This window comes from Cariama cristata, unplaced genomic scaffold, assembly GCF_000690535.1.
Source record: "Cariama cristata isolate BGI_N322 unplaced genomic scaffold, ASM69053v1 scaffold6670, whole genome shotgun sequence".
NCBI classification, from domain to species: Eukaryota; Metazoa; Chordata; class Aves; order Cariamiformes; family Cariamidae; genus Cariama; species Cariama cristata.
In genome coordinates this window covers 63,125-78,270 of record NW_009595195.1, presented here as the reverse complement: position 1 = coordinate 78,270, position 15,146 = coordinate 63,125, and the positions used below count along the sequence as shown (strand labels likewise).

The following is a 15,146-nucleotide window of genomic DNA, read 5'->3' as shown; positions in this document are numbered from 1 at the left end:
TTCTTGCTTCTAAGCACTGGTGAGGAGAAAAGTCTTCTAATAAACCAAGACTATGCTGAATTTGAAGCAGAGCTGACCTGATGCTCTGGAGGCCTTTACAGGCCTATACATTCAGCAGAATTAACTTTGCCCCTAAAAGCCCAACAGAAGTTGATGGCGAGAGCATTTCTAGCCTCTGCTTCCCTTGGTGTTTTGTTTACGATTTCTGAGAAGAAAAAGAAAAAAAGAAAAAAGGACAGAAAGATACTACTTTATAAAACCTATTCAAATCTTCAGATGGAACTGAAGTTACAACCTTTTTAATAAATCCTGAAAAACATTTTTTTGTAAAAAAAAAAAGCCAACATATAAGCCTGCTGTCAGGGTATGCTTTATTTATGCAATTAACACACATTTTTGTCCTTCCAATTCCACACAGTATCCAGTTCAGATGAATACTATCAAGAACTGTAAAAGATCGTAACATCAAATAAAAAATACCAAGGCCAAAAGCCACTCAAAGTAATAACAGCCTACCTATTTAAAAAGAAAAACACGACTCACATGTATATATTGTATGCATAGGAATAATACACTGAAGTGACAGAATTTATACAAAACACTTTCTGGAACAGTTCCATTTAATTCTAACTAAGTACAAAGACAATATGATAAAAAAACCTACTGGTTCTACAGAAGTAGGTGATCACAGGTTACTTTTGAAACTTTGCAGATGCATAAAGGAAAGTAATTTCTGATCACTGAGTATTCAGCTCTCTGTAAACTGTGTGTCTAATTCTAACTGACAAAAATATCTTAAAATGAGAGTGATGCACAATAAACTTGCCACGAAAATAGACAGGTACACATTATAAACAAAACTTCAAAAGTACATCCTGTTAGGTCTGTAGGTCATGCAAATCAGTGATCAGGGAACTGCCAGGCTACACAATGTTTCAGTGAAATTACTGTTTTCTATTGAAATACAAAGAAAAAAAAACAGAAAAACATAGTTGGAAAGGAAGGACAGGCAGAATTTCAGAATACTACTGTGCACGACTATCTATCTTGTTTTCATTCAAAATACTAAAAGTGATTAATGTACTTCTATAAGTGACAAATGAAACTCCTGAAGTTAATGTTATCCAGCAGGCACTTGTGGTTTAATCAGTAATCCTATGCTTCAGGAAAGGTTAAAGGTGCAAAGAATGTGTCAAACCAAAATTGCCTTGACAGATAAAAATCTTATAATCACAGCAACTGCCTCCTATAACTTAAGTTAGGTTAGGTTTTTTTAGGGGAAGGTGGTGTGCACTGATTGTAACTAAAAACACAGTTAATGTCAAAACAAGAAATAGTAAATTGTAAACCTTTACATAAATACTTTCATATAAACACCACATATTAAAAATATAGTGTATTTATACCTTCATTTTAGAGAAATAATTTACACCTATTTGTTCATGTTTTAATAATTACATATTTGACTCACAATATGGAAAAATTAGCTAAAAATAACTAGCAGAAAATGTCACATTTGCTTTTCCAAGGAATGAAACTATTTGAAAATTTAAAGTTTTTAAGTTCTTGATTTTACAGCTATAACAACCATTGAAACTGTTAATTTAAAAATTAATTCCTCTATTGATTCTTTTATGTAGTCAAGTAGCTGAAATTAGAAGAGTAATACTGAAATAAAAGCGCACAACACAGCACAGTTTGATAGGAAGCCAAACTACATCTTGTGAGGTGTTCTGGTGACTGATTTTTCCTCATAATCAAATAGTCTGTGCATATTCAAATCTTTACACCAATTTCAAAAAGGAGATAAGGCTTACCCTAGGCCTTCAACTTCTCTACATAAAGGTTCTGTGTGCAATTAAACAGTTATTTCTTTATTAAAACCAGAAGTAGACTGCAGCATAAGCTTGCCTTGATGTACATTTTCTCGGCTTCACATCACACTCACGGTATACAGAGGAAAGCCTCAGGGTCAGGAAAGAACTGTTAAATTACCTAGTGTTTCCCCCTACTATCGAAGGCAATAGCATCATTTATTCCTTTTTATAAGCTTTGCATGATCCATCCTTTAAGCAAACTGGAAATTTTTCTTTCCTACTCCTTTTATATTTAATGTCCAACAAGTCCAGAAAACAAGAACATTAGGAGTGGAGACTTCTCTTACATAGAGGCAAAAACACACAAAAACCAAACAGATGAGTTGGACTAAGTAGCAAGGACAGATAAATGTTCAGTCACAAAATAGAGCAAGAAGTTCCCAACAGATGTCCACAAAAATAGTGTTCATAATAAACACATGTTCATGTAAGAAAGCATTATTTAGGCAATAAAACTGCAGAGCAGCAACTGTAGATGACAATCTTCCCAGGGGTGGGGGGAAATCACATCACAATTCATGATAAAAATATTTGTATAAAAATATATACATATTACTTGCTGATACATTAAATCCTTTGTCCTGGCTTTTGTGACACTCACAAAAGCAGATATAATTACTGCATTGAATCCACTGTATTGTCTCAGATTTATAAAAGAATTGATAGGAATCTCAAATTACTTAGAATTAGCCAATACCTATGTGTGCATGATTTAGGCTAAAATTTGCTCACAAAATTTTTCAGATGTGTATTTAAAGATTAATTGTCTGCACTATCTCTCATCCTTGCATTTTTCTTCGTAAGAGCAAAAGACAGTCCTCTTCATCTTCTATACCAAGTAGATGATCAACTTCATTCTTCAACCAGGGTTTCTGAAAAGACTTCCCCCCCCCACCTCCAAGTCAATAATAATAATAATAACAACTTAAAAAAAATAGGCACCACACTTTATGAATTTCACCACTGCTACAAGGGAATTATTTTCAGCTTAGCAACTGACTATAAAGGTATCATTGTGATTACTTATGCAGGAGGAAAAAAAGAAAAGGGAAGAACACCAACAATCAACAGCTAACCAAAACAGCTAATCTCAAACACATCAATGAAGACGAAACCATTTTAACGATGAATCTGATGGTAAATCTAAGATAAGTTAGAGGGCAGTTGCTCAAGGACCAGCTGGGCATAAAAAGTCTTTGTTTCTATTATTTAACAGGGTAAACGAAGAAAAAAAGGTACCTTTGCCACTAGTGCTTTCCATTGTGTACAAGTAATCCATGTAGAAAGCCCCAAACCTCTGCATTCCAGCTATCTCTGTGTATGTCTCCTACCAACAAAGCAAAGCAAACAAAGGAAACATTGTATAAGGAAAGAATCTTGAGATTACCAATGGATAGGTTGGTATGAGAGAGATATATTCATGTTTGGATTTGTGCATCAACACACAGAACGGCTTATCAAAACAAAAGGACAGAGGTTATCCCAAAGAATTCACCTTTCCGATAGGTAATGTAACTTCTATTTGAGGCCACACAAAGGCACATCCATAATTCCAGTGGACATGCTGACCAATTCATCAATAACATCTAGTTAATTAGTACCTTTAATGGAGTAAATATTCTTCACTTGACCTCTTGCATCAAACAGATCTGCCTAATTAAATACACTGATAACTGCAGCTCATTCATTCTGACTTTTTTATTTAAGGAATTATTGTGGCTTTATCTTTAAACAGTAGGAAACTTAAGACTTTATGCCATCATTGAGATTTATATAAAACATAATCCATTATCACACAGCAACTTTGCTTCCCCTCTTGCCAAAAAATAGGCAAATCATAAAAGCAAAGACAGGTCAAGGAAAAAGTAAAGCTTAAAACTAAAACACACTATGGGAAATGTATAAGTACTTGTGATTTCACTAATTAGTGTCATTTTTTTATGGGATTCTTCAGGGTTACACTTCATCAGTAGTACTAAAAAGGTGAAAATAGTAAAATTTAAATTTAAAAAAAATCAGATATATTCGAGACTGTAAATGGCTTACCTGTACAACAACACAGAGCATAGAACTCCATCTATGAACACACCTGGAAGGGACCACCTTGGTCATCGCAACCAGTCTTTAATAATTGCAGACAATCAGGGAATGAAGTTTTACTGCATAATTTACAATAACAGAGACTATCGGTGACTGAAAATTTGTGTCTACCAAAGGCAGAATTAATAAGACTTCCTCCAAGTAAACAAATACAGCACACAGACAATAAAATTAACATTGTCCAAGATCTGGTTTCCACAACAGCACTTAGTTTGAAGACCATGAACTACTTATTATTTGGGTTTAAAGAAGCATGTGCTGGTAAAGCTTGACCTTTTGCTAGCATTCTCTCGTATCTCTTTCTCTGCAGGTGTTTGGTAGCTAGTGCTTTTGGAAACTGCAGCATTAATTCAGTTTTGGAGGCAGGAGGGGAGTTTGAGGTTTGTTTGGGACATGTTTTTGTTAAACACAAACAGGTTTACTTTTCTTTTGGCCATCTGTAAAGTAATACTCAGTTAAACATGACAAAGTAATGAAAATCAGTCCTCTAATAGTACACAGATCTAAATAATCATTAGAAAGCATTAGAATTTTTTTTCTAAGAAAAAGTAATTCTCTGACCTTATGATGAGCTGCATCCAATATAAATTCTGCACGAATACTATTATTTTCTGGACTTCTGTAATCAAACAGTGAATTTGTAAGGTATGTCATCCCTTTTGCACTCAAATTTTCTCCGCAACTAAAGAAGTAGGCCTCCTTCATGAGGTAAAAGAAAATAGCAATAAGACAGGGGAGAAAAAAGTAATACAGTCAAGTTAACAGAGCAGTTTCAATTCTGTCATAACACACTAATGACATGGTAGCATCACTCAAGAGCATATTTCATTATGAATGAAAATAAGACAATTAAAATAACTTCATTCAAATAACACTGAAGTTCCTGTCCACTCCCTCCCCATTTTCAAATTAACAAAGCCAGCCTGAGATAGTGAATACTACACAACCCATGATACAGAACATACTCTTTTCATTTTAACAGAAAATAACCTCAGATCATTGTTACTCCAAATTTTGCCCCATCCTCTTAACTATACACAAATTTGTCATGACTAATGCCTTTCAGATGCTTCATTTATCCTCTTCATGATAAGCAGTTATTTCAATGTATGACCTGCCTGATACCTTACCACTCTTTATTCATCTAGATTTTTACATGCCTTCTCCATATCATAAACCCTCTATCCTTCTGAAATCAACACAGTTTTTCCATCAAGAGTTATTCCTCAAAAAAGGTTATTTATGAGAGATTAATTTCCTCCCCCCAACTATCTATTCTCAATCACATACAACAAAGCTGGAACCCTTCATAAAGGCACAGTCCCAACTATAGCAGTACAGAAAGAGAACAGGTGAGGCAGTATCAACATCACCACCATTCTCATAAAAGTAGATATTTTCTTAAATTCATGCCCTAGAGAGTGGCAGAAAAATGAAAAACAGCAAAAATCCAACTGTTCCTTACCAAATAACCTACAGGAAACTCATTCGCTTACCCACCCACCCCAATCCAAAAATCACTTCTCATGATTTTTTCCTCGCAATCTCCTACCTGCTGCAGACAAGACTGCCGTCCACCCTAACATCCCCAACCATGTCTCCCTTGTATCCAACAAGGCCAGCAGAGCATCTTGTACAGTTGGTTCATCCTTGCCTGCTCAGCCTTTCTGGAAAAGCCTATGTCTATCCATTGCAGCACAACAGTCAGATAGTGTGTCCCACCACACCTCTATAATCCCAACAATGTCATACTCTACAGCTGTGTATGGATATCTAACCCTTCCTGTTTGTTTTCTGTGCTGCATGCATTTCTATACAAACACTTGAGATGGATGCCAAGCCATGCTGCTCTCACAGGGGAAATATAAGAACCTGTCCCATCATACCTACATAGCACAGTATATGATCATTTTCCAAATAAGGAGATACTTGACATTAACATACAGTCACTTTAGATTGAGAATATGGAAGAAAATATTTTTCCTTAAAATACTTTCTAAGACTTCACAGAGCACTAACATCAAGTTAACAGATCTGTTGTTGGCTACATTATTTGTTTTTATTTAAACATAGATAACAGTTGCTGTTCTCCCATACTTTAGGGCACTATTCTATCTATAGTTCAACCAAAAATCCTCATTATTGAATTTAGAATTTCACACACCATTTCATTAAATATTTTAAGAGTAGTTCATATGAATACCTGACTTTGTTTTAAATAGATACAATGCTTCAGTTGCTTAAGACAAAAATTAACAGTTTTACTCCTTCACTTAATACTGTTCTCATCGACCTTATTGAAAAAATGAGGCAAAACATTCATTTAATATTTGAGCCAAACTTCTATTGTCTTTAGCATACAGCGTTCCCATTTCTTCCCTTCCAATCTTCTGTTGATTTAAGTACAAAGGTTTTCAACCATGTTTTAGTCTGTTATACAAGATAAAAGAATACAGACATACATAATGATGGGGGGTAGTGGGGTTGTCAAAAAAAAAAAATAAGTCTTACGTTTTGCAGCTTCTCACTCTTAGATATTTGTCTTTCCAACCATAAGGAACAGACATCGAGTTCTATATTCCAGTGACACATTCAAAAAACTTAAATCACAATTGGTAAAAGCAGTCCTCTCAATTTGCGCAATCAAATATTTTAATAAAGCATACCAGAACTGCTTATTCAGCAAGTCAACAGATATTGAAATATACTCACTTCATCACTCCTATTCATGTTCTCTTCAAAGTCTTTAATTCCCATAATTCCTTTAAGGCACATAGCTTGGCAACCAACAAAACCTATTTGGCAATCAAAGAAAAGTTCACCTTTCATAAGGACCTAGTGAGGGGGGGGAAGAAAAAAAAAAAGGTATTTTGAAAGAATTCTACTCCATGAGAAATAGAAAAGATGGAGAAAAGTGAACTGAAATATGTTTAACTTTATATATTTAGAGCTTTACTAAACAGCAAGTTAATAAAACAGGGCACTTGGAATGACTTATTCAGTGTCTGATCACCATAGCACGAGAAATTTAGAGAATTTCTATCTATGTGATTATTACAATAAACTCATCCAATATAGAAGAATATGAAAAAATCAGTAATGAAATAATTTCAAAATACTTTATTGGTAACCATTTATTACATTACATCTTTTGATTAATCAAAAAAACCCATGTTAATGGAAACTTACCTCAACTGTGGTTCCTTCTTGTTCCCAACATATGACTTCTTTGGATTTTACTTTCTGAGGGCTGTAATAACCACTTTCAGCTTGCATTTCAGTGAGCTATGAAACAATAGGATAAACACCTTATATAAGTCAATATTGGTATTAAACAGCAGTAATATCATTAATATACAGAACTGATGAAGACAAATTAAACTACAGGCCAAAATTTATTAACAAGCAGGTGCAGTTAAACAGCTGTAATGCAATATCCATATTAGAACCTCTCATATTCAACTTCTGGTTGAAGTATGCTGTAACAGAAAGTTCTAAATCCACTGTAGAATTTTTAGTTTGCTTATCTAAAGAGAAACTATGTGAAAAGGTGAAACAGATACACAGCTGCATTATTAACATAGTATCAAATTAGCATATAAATTGCTGTAAAAATCCATAAATACATTATTTATTCTTCCCAGCAAATAATTAAACAGCATGATAATGTTAAGGAAACATTTTGATTACAACCATACTCATTTTTGTTTCTTGTCACGGCAATTGATAGAAACATGCATTTATATTTCTTGCTTGATCTCAATATAAAAATTTAAAGTGGCAAAACACACACTCAGGTTAAAAAGCATACAACCTGCAGCTAAGAAAAAGCAGAAGAGAGGCACCAAATAACGAAGGTATTATGTTTTGCATTAAAACAATACTTTATGTTGAGCAGCTTAAATAGTTCAAATTCTAATTTTTATATAAAAATAGCAACAAACTCTCATTTTAAAGAACGGCTACACATGGATGTTGTTTCAAATTAAAATTTTGTAATCCAAATGTCCAAGAAAATTGGATGAAAAAAAAGATCACTGATCACCCTTCAGCTGTGTGCAATTATTGTAGAGGAAAAGCAATTAATTGATTAGAAGAACTCAGACATTACAAGAATCATTTTCACCATTATTAGAAAACGCTACATTTAATTTGGCATGATTTTTAGCTGGAATGGTATCAACTGTTCAGAATGCTAATGCAGAAACTTGACCTTATTTTTTTAGCCAAAATATGAACCACAAATTAATTCCATACATTCTTTGCATGCAAGCAGAACAATGAATTCTGTTTTCCTCTTAACTGTCACCATACTAGTATCATACATCACATTTAAAATTTATAGAATGTAACATGTTACATTTTAAGTAGTTTTTATCACTTCCTAATATAAAATGTGTAAACTTGCCAATGAAACATTAGGAAAGCCCAATATGGCAAATCATGTTCAAAAAAGAAGTTTGTATTATTTTTAATGAGTTCTCTCATGTGAGGACAGAGCACACAAAATTACTACTGTACAACAAAGTGCAAAAGAAAGAAGATGCTTAGCCATGACAAATGAGAAATTCGAATTTTGGTTGGTTGGTTGTTTAACTGGTGTTCCAGGGATACAATCAAAGGAGGAAGAAAAGATTTTCCATAATTTATTTTTAGTCTGGTTTTGGGGCGTTTGTTTGTTTGTTTTGTTTTTTGTTTGTTTGTTTTTAAATGAAGGCTGCAGCAGATTGACACAGAAGAACATGAGTGAATGTTTGCTGATGTCCTCAAATTTTGCAACCAAGTTTCCCAGGACAGTAAAGCCTTAAAACATTAACATCCCCACAAAACGCCTGCAGCTCCCAAACTTACTTATTTCATCCTTTTGGACAGCTGCTGAGCAGCTAAGTGCTCTGCTACGCCACCAAACAAAAATAGCTAAGAGGAAGTAGCCATGAAACCCCTCAAAATACTCTCTTGTGCACAGATGACAAGCCAAACAGGCAGAAAATGGACAGGGAGCTGCTGATGGTACTGAGTGTACAATCAGGCACATAAACACTATATGAGGGTTATGAAAGTACTGTAGTTCATCTGAATGGCTCAAGGTCATGAAAAATCAACCTTATTTATTCTGTTGCTCATAGATACAGCATTATTTCCTGCTCTGAAGAGTTCTGGCCTTGATTTAATATATGTTTAATTGTAAAACCAAGACCCACTCACTTTCTACCATAGTTATGTGCATAGAGTTGCTTGTATATAGTTTGGCACTTGTTAATAGTATTTTGCTAATTCAGAACCTTAATTTTCAATTTCTGTCAGTACATCTCAATATCTTATTCAGACTCTCCATATTCCCTTCTGCAAGCTTACAGAAGGAATAGAGAAAAGCCCAGGAACTATTTTGAGATGCATTTCCAGAAAATATGCAAATCTTTCTGTACATACATAGTTTATAGCTCAGAGTATATGTGTAATTTATGCTTTGTTTCTTTAATTCAATTCCAAATCATGGAAAATAATTTCAACATTACCAATCTAAATTCATATTTGAACATATTATAGTTTTAAAAAAGAAAAAAGCATTCCTCCAATTCACAAGCTACATGAAGCTAAAGCTTTTTTATAAAGAAATATACGTATATAAACATTAGATGGATAGAATACTGCAATAAACATTCCTAGAAAGCCTTTTAAGCTTTTTCTCCCATCAAAAAATATTAACCTAAGTAAATTAAGTGGTTTCCCTTTAAGACAAAAATGTTCGCATTTGAATTCTAGTTCAAATGGCAAAAACCTCACATTGCAATTAACAACACATTAGGACGCAAGAGGAACTTTCAACATTCACATTTTGTGTTATTCATTAATGTAATATTCCCTGTCTCAAATCAAATGGTATACAAGCACTCAGATAATCTTTACGCACTTTCTAAGCAAGCCAAATAAATCCTATACGACAGAGAAATAATTACCTTAAAAGTCACTGTTGCCTTTGTACAGTAAAACCCAATTGAAATAATAGGATCCTTGAGGGATTGAGATTTCTGCTGATGTAGCATCATTCCATCATCCATTCCACTAGAATCACTCTCTTCATCATCATAACTCACAATAGTAGGGACAAAAGACCAAGCCCAAGAAACCCATCCTTGCTGCTGTTCATCGTCTTGATGCAAATAAGGATCCTGATTAACATACTGTGTAGGATATTGCATTACTGAGCTTGTTTCATGTTCTGCGCCTTTAAACAAAAAAAACCTAAGTCAAATTTCAAATCAACCATGCTTGAAAATTAGTTTATTCTACTCAAAATTATAGTATGTGAAATGTATCTAGGACAGCATTCTACGTATCATGCACTGATATTTGGTTTATAATGATAAAAAGTAAGTAGAAATTTTAAATTTCTGAATATAAGTTCCTGAATACTTGTTTGATCATTAACATTTTCCTCCAAAAAATATTAAGGATCTTTGCAACAGTTTTATTATTGTACATTTGCAATGAGACCAGTATTTGTCATCTATACCACATGCTTTCAAGACTTCTTCCATTAAGGTCCTTATGAAGTTGCAAATTAAATCCTATCCAATAACAATATATTACAACCTTGTATTTTCTATTTTAAAATGAAATAAGAAAGGACTTCAATTCCAAAAGGCATAATAAGGAAAACACAAATATAGCACAGATCCAAAAATTAAGATTGAAATCCTTCTTTGTTTAAAAGTCAGCTTTTCAAGTATTCAAAGATACAGGTTTATCTACGCTCACAAAAGCTGGTATGCCACCTGTGAGTCAAAAACCCCAAATGTAGGTTCTTTTGTGAAAAAAAATATTAGAGAACATATAGAACAAAACAAGGGTTTCCCAAAAGATAAAAGTCTAAGATTCACAATTAAAGTAAGTAACACTGTGCATGTATAAACAGCACAATTAGCTTAGCCTACCTGGCTCCATCACCACTCTTATGAGACTCCCGAGAGGTATTAACTACTGTACTACCTATGGTAATTCTGAAGGATGCAGTACTGTTCCCGTAGGGGAACAATACTGAATGCATCATTTGCCTGAGAACAGAAATAAGCATATTTCATTTCTATTTACTTATTTTTAAACTCAGAGTTCCATTCTTACAAGTTTTAGAGCTTTCAGCCTTTAGTCTAATTAGTCTTTAGTCTTTTTAGTCTAATTATTTAGATACTTGCACAATGGAAGAAAGCATAAAAAAACACATTCATGAGAATTCCCTGCACATGCTTAGAGGCAAGGACATCTCCTCCCACATGGGCAATGCAAGCTTCCTTCCTGCTCTCTACAAAACTGCGTCAGAGATCAGATCTCAATCCGCATGCAAATCCTGAAATACAGGAAATACAGAAGAGGTGCAGATAAAGTCTTGGAAACAGCCAAGAGGCAGAACTGCCAGATGCAGAAGGAAAAAGAATTGATAAGAAACATGACTCAAGTAGCTCGGCCTAGACTGTTGTTGGCAAACACAGAAGAAATGGTGGAAGGTCTGCCAAAACGGGGAAAAAAAAAAAAAAAGCAGAGGTGTAGGACCTGGGTCATGCATAATATTTGGTCTTCATAGCCATAAAATTCAGCCATCATTTAGCATATCTCTTGCTACAGTATGTGTACACACAGAGGCAACAGTAAAAGATGCCAAATAAAAGTTTGGTTGATAGTATTTATTAAAATTTCGGAAACCATTAAAATAAGACAGAAGAGCAGATAGACTAAAATGGTGACATCTATATACTGTGAGACAGAACACAGGTGTATCTTCCTCTTTTTCTATCCTCTATCACTAAATTAAAACTATTACAACCATTATGTCATCAATAGACTTTGGAACAAATGCACATCAGCCTAGGAAGGAACCCACAACATCCTCTAAACACTTCAAAGCATGAATATAATGTAAATTGCTTTATAACAAGTAATGCATGAAGGGGAGCCTGTACTTTGGAAACACAAAGCCTCTTTGGTTTAACTAACTACACTAATCACTGTATCAACCGCAAACATATAGGATAGATAAATATAATGACAATGATGTATGTTTTATGTACATGAGTTTGTTAAAGGACAAAATGCTCCTACTCATTAGGTTTCTAAACCCACTCTTGCTAGCCACCCATAGCAAGATCACACTGGAAGAATCTTGCTTCATATAGCGTAGGGAAGCGATTCCAGTTAAGAAATACATTTTACATAAATTACAAGATTGCAGTGTGACTGCATCTCACTGTTTCAGTGTTCAAATCAAGTCTGATCTTCAGAAATTCACCATCCTTTCTTTTAAAGGATTTGAGATACTTACCTCTAAGAGTCTGGAAACTGGTATCTCTCACTAAGTCTGGAACTAACCCAGTAGAAAATTACTCTCTCTTTGTATTCATTTATTTTTCTGCCTGTACTAGTTTTCAGCCAGGTAAGGCTGATCCAGCTCAGTCTGTGGCTACAAAGTGCTGGCACTAGACGAAGAGGGAGGGAACACATCACCATCCCTGCTGGCAATAGCATAAATTTTCATCTGGTTGAATCAACCATGAAACTGCAAAAATGAAACTTGGTAAGTACTTCAAGAACACAGCTGTAGATGTTCATTCTTGTATCACTAAATAATGTAGACATTAAAATTCATTTCCTCATCCATATTTTACCTACTACAAGCTAAAGAAGTTACTGCAAACTCACAGCTAAGAAGACATTATCATTAATTATGAATACAAAACTCATGGAATAAATCATGTTAAAAAAAAGAGAAGCTTGCAAGGAACAAGAGTTATCTGGCTGATAACAACAGTTTTGGTGCTGCCCTTGAGAATGCAATAGCCCTTAAATTTGTCCTTGCAGCATGAACTGTCCTTGGAGATTCTCAAATGTAATAACACATGCTTTCAGACTAATAAATAGTTTCTGTATGACTTTCCTTTGCATGTATTTATTATATAAGAAGTGCACAGAAATGACTAACATACAGGAAAAAAAAACAAGTTCAATGTTTGTAAAAGTTCCCCCCAGTATGTTTATAAAATTCAGTTTGGCAACACAGCCACTGAACAGTATTTGAAAGGTGATGTTCATTTTGGATCTATACCATAGGAAGACAATAAATTGACTGCCACAAGATAACTTATAATATTTACCATGCTAACAGCTTCAATTTTTAATGTTTAACTAGTTTTACTTCACAATACATATTAAAAAACAGCGGTTCATGATCTATTATACATGCATTACACTAGCATAGTAATATCGATGAAGGAGATTGCACATAACTGGAAATGATACCAAGATCAGCAGAAACTAAAATCCTATGTACCAAACTAGTCTGAAAAGTAGTCCGCATCTCCTTTTAAAAGCAAATGTACCCCCAACACTTCCTAGTTGAAAATCTGATGCTATCATAATTGTAGCATGAATACAATATTCCAAAGTTGCACACTCAAGTGACAGTACTTTTACACATTTAAGAGGTATCACACTTACTTTATACAAGACAACCTGCTACAGTGAATCAGGTAGCCAGGAATCTGTACTGCAAACCAGTACAATTTAAAGGTTTCTGATAATTTCTGCATCGAGAACATCACCTTCCTTAAACTCAAACCTGTGGATCCTACTAGACTAGAATACCCTCCCACCTTACAGACAGACGTAAATAAAGGGAAAAAATCATAATTCCCTTCTACTGCTGAGTTGCACAGTCCACTAGATAGGGAATGTGACTGTAACATAAAAAAGCTTCAGATTCAACTCTAGAGAATGCACTTTTTCATGGTATGTACTTCCATCTATTAAACAAACTTCCCCAAGCTTCAACTCCTCATCTACCTGTCTTGTCTTACTGTAAACTGAAACTACCCTAGAGAACAACTGATGGGTAAGGAGGGAGAGAATGAATCACCTTCCAAATTTGTTGCAAAAATTCCAAATAAAGAGTGATGCCACAACAATTCTCAAGTGCTGAAATAACACCAATAATTATTCTAAAGTGCTCCCCATGATACTACTTGGGGCTGTTAATCAAGTCTTAAAATTCTAGTTATTTAAACAATATCCCAACTCAAAAAAAATTAGAAGCAGATATATGAGTTAAGGGTGAGTTACGAAACAAGTGGCAGTGATTTTAAAACACCAGAACCAGGACAAAAGGTAGAAGATCTATTTTCTATTTTAATGGCAAAGGAGACTAAATAATGTGAAATATCCCAACAAAAGGGCAAGGGTCTCTGAGTTGAGGTACAAATCACAGGACAATTAATCCCAAAGTGAAATGTAAGTGAAGATAACCAATATGGAGAGAAAGGGGTTAGTTGTCTGACAACGTCAATCCAAAAAGTGTTTTTATTTCATAGCCCACATATAAGTTCAAGTAGATCAATTGGAAATACACTTTGCTCGCTGGAAACACTAAATAAAAGTTGCTTGCATTCTGCCATCTACGTTAAGCTACTTTTAAAATCATCAGCAGAAAAACTGGCCTGATATTTAAGCTTTTATGTAATAAATCAAAACAAAATGTCAACCTGTGACTCATGTCTTCCAAAGATTTAATCAGATTTTTTGGAGCGGTTACTTAAGGAGTATTAATGTTTTTCAAGAAAAAAAAAAATGGCAAGACAACATAAAATAGATGTTTAAAACCCATTGATAAAAATCTAGTTCTCCACAAAAAGGTTATAATTCCTAAAACAATAAAAATATTTAATATAAAGAAATTTCATCTCCCCAACTTAGGAACTTTACAATTTGGGAATATTTAATCTTTACCCTTTTTTTTTATTTGCTACTCATTTTAACTGCTGCTCATTTAACTGATGTTAACAAAAGTAAGTAATTCTATGTGCCTAAACCTGTATTCCAAATTAATGAAATCTGGCCATCACCATACAGTGAGCTTGACACCCACCCTCAGCATATGTGATCTCAGCAACCAGTTACATTGCACCATTACAGATGCCTACAACAAAGTTACTCACTGTCAGGCTGGCTGTTAGACAGCTGCACAATGCACTGACCCCACAAGTCCCATTCCACAGGTATCTATCTACGCTGCATCTTTACAGTCTGTCGAAATATGAATTGGAAGTATACCTGCTGTTCCTTGGGAGGATATCAAAGTATATAGGCAAGGAAGAAGCTGCAATACTGTAGCTAGATGACTGGGGG

General features: G+C 34.4%; 1 protein-coding gene across 1 annotated transcript in view; it reads right to left on the bottom strand.

The window, feature by feature from the left end:
- The window catches only part of LOC104162375 (vacuolar protein sorting-associated protein 13B-like), a gene marked incomplete at its 3' end in the record, with an annotated part of 153,263 nt that overhangs the window by 75,585 nt on the left and 62,532 nt on the right, over positions 1-15,146 (bottom strand). The window contains exons 7-11 of the mRNA XM_009701093.1: positions 9,935-10,203; positions 7,167-7,262; positions 6,690-6,812; positions 4,539-4,676; positions 3,117-3,204 (exon numbers count right to left, since the gene is read on the bottom strand). Of these exons, the coding sequence (XP_009699395.1) occupies positions 3,117-3,204; positions 4,539-4,676; positions 6,690-6,812; positions 7,167-7,262; positions 9,935-10,203 (714 nt within the window). The remainder of the gene's footprint in view (positions 1-3,116; positions 3,205-4,538; positions 4,677-6,689; positions 6,813-7,166; positions 7,263-9,934; positions 10,204-15,146) is intronic.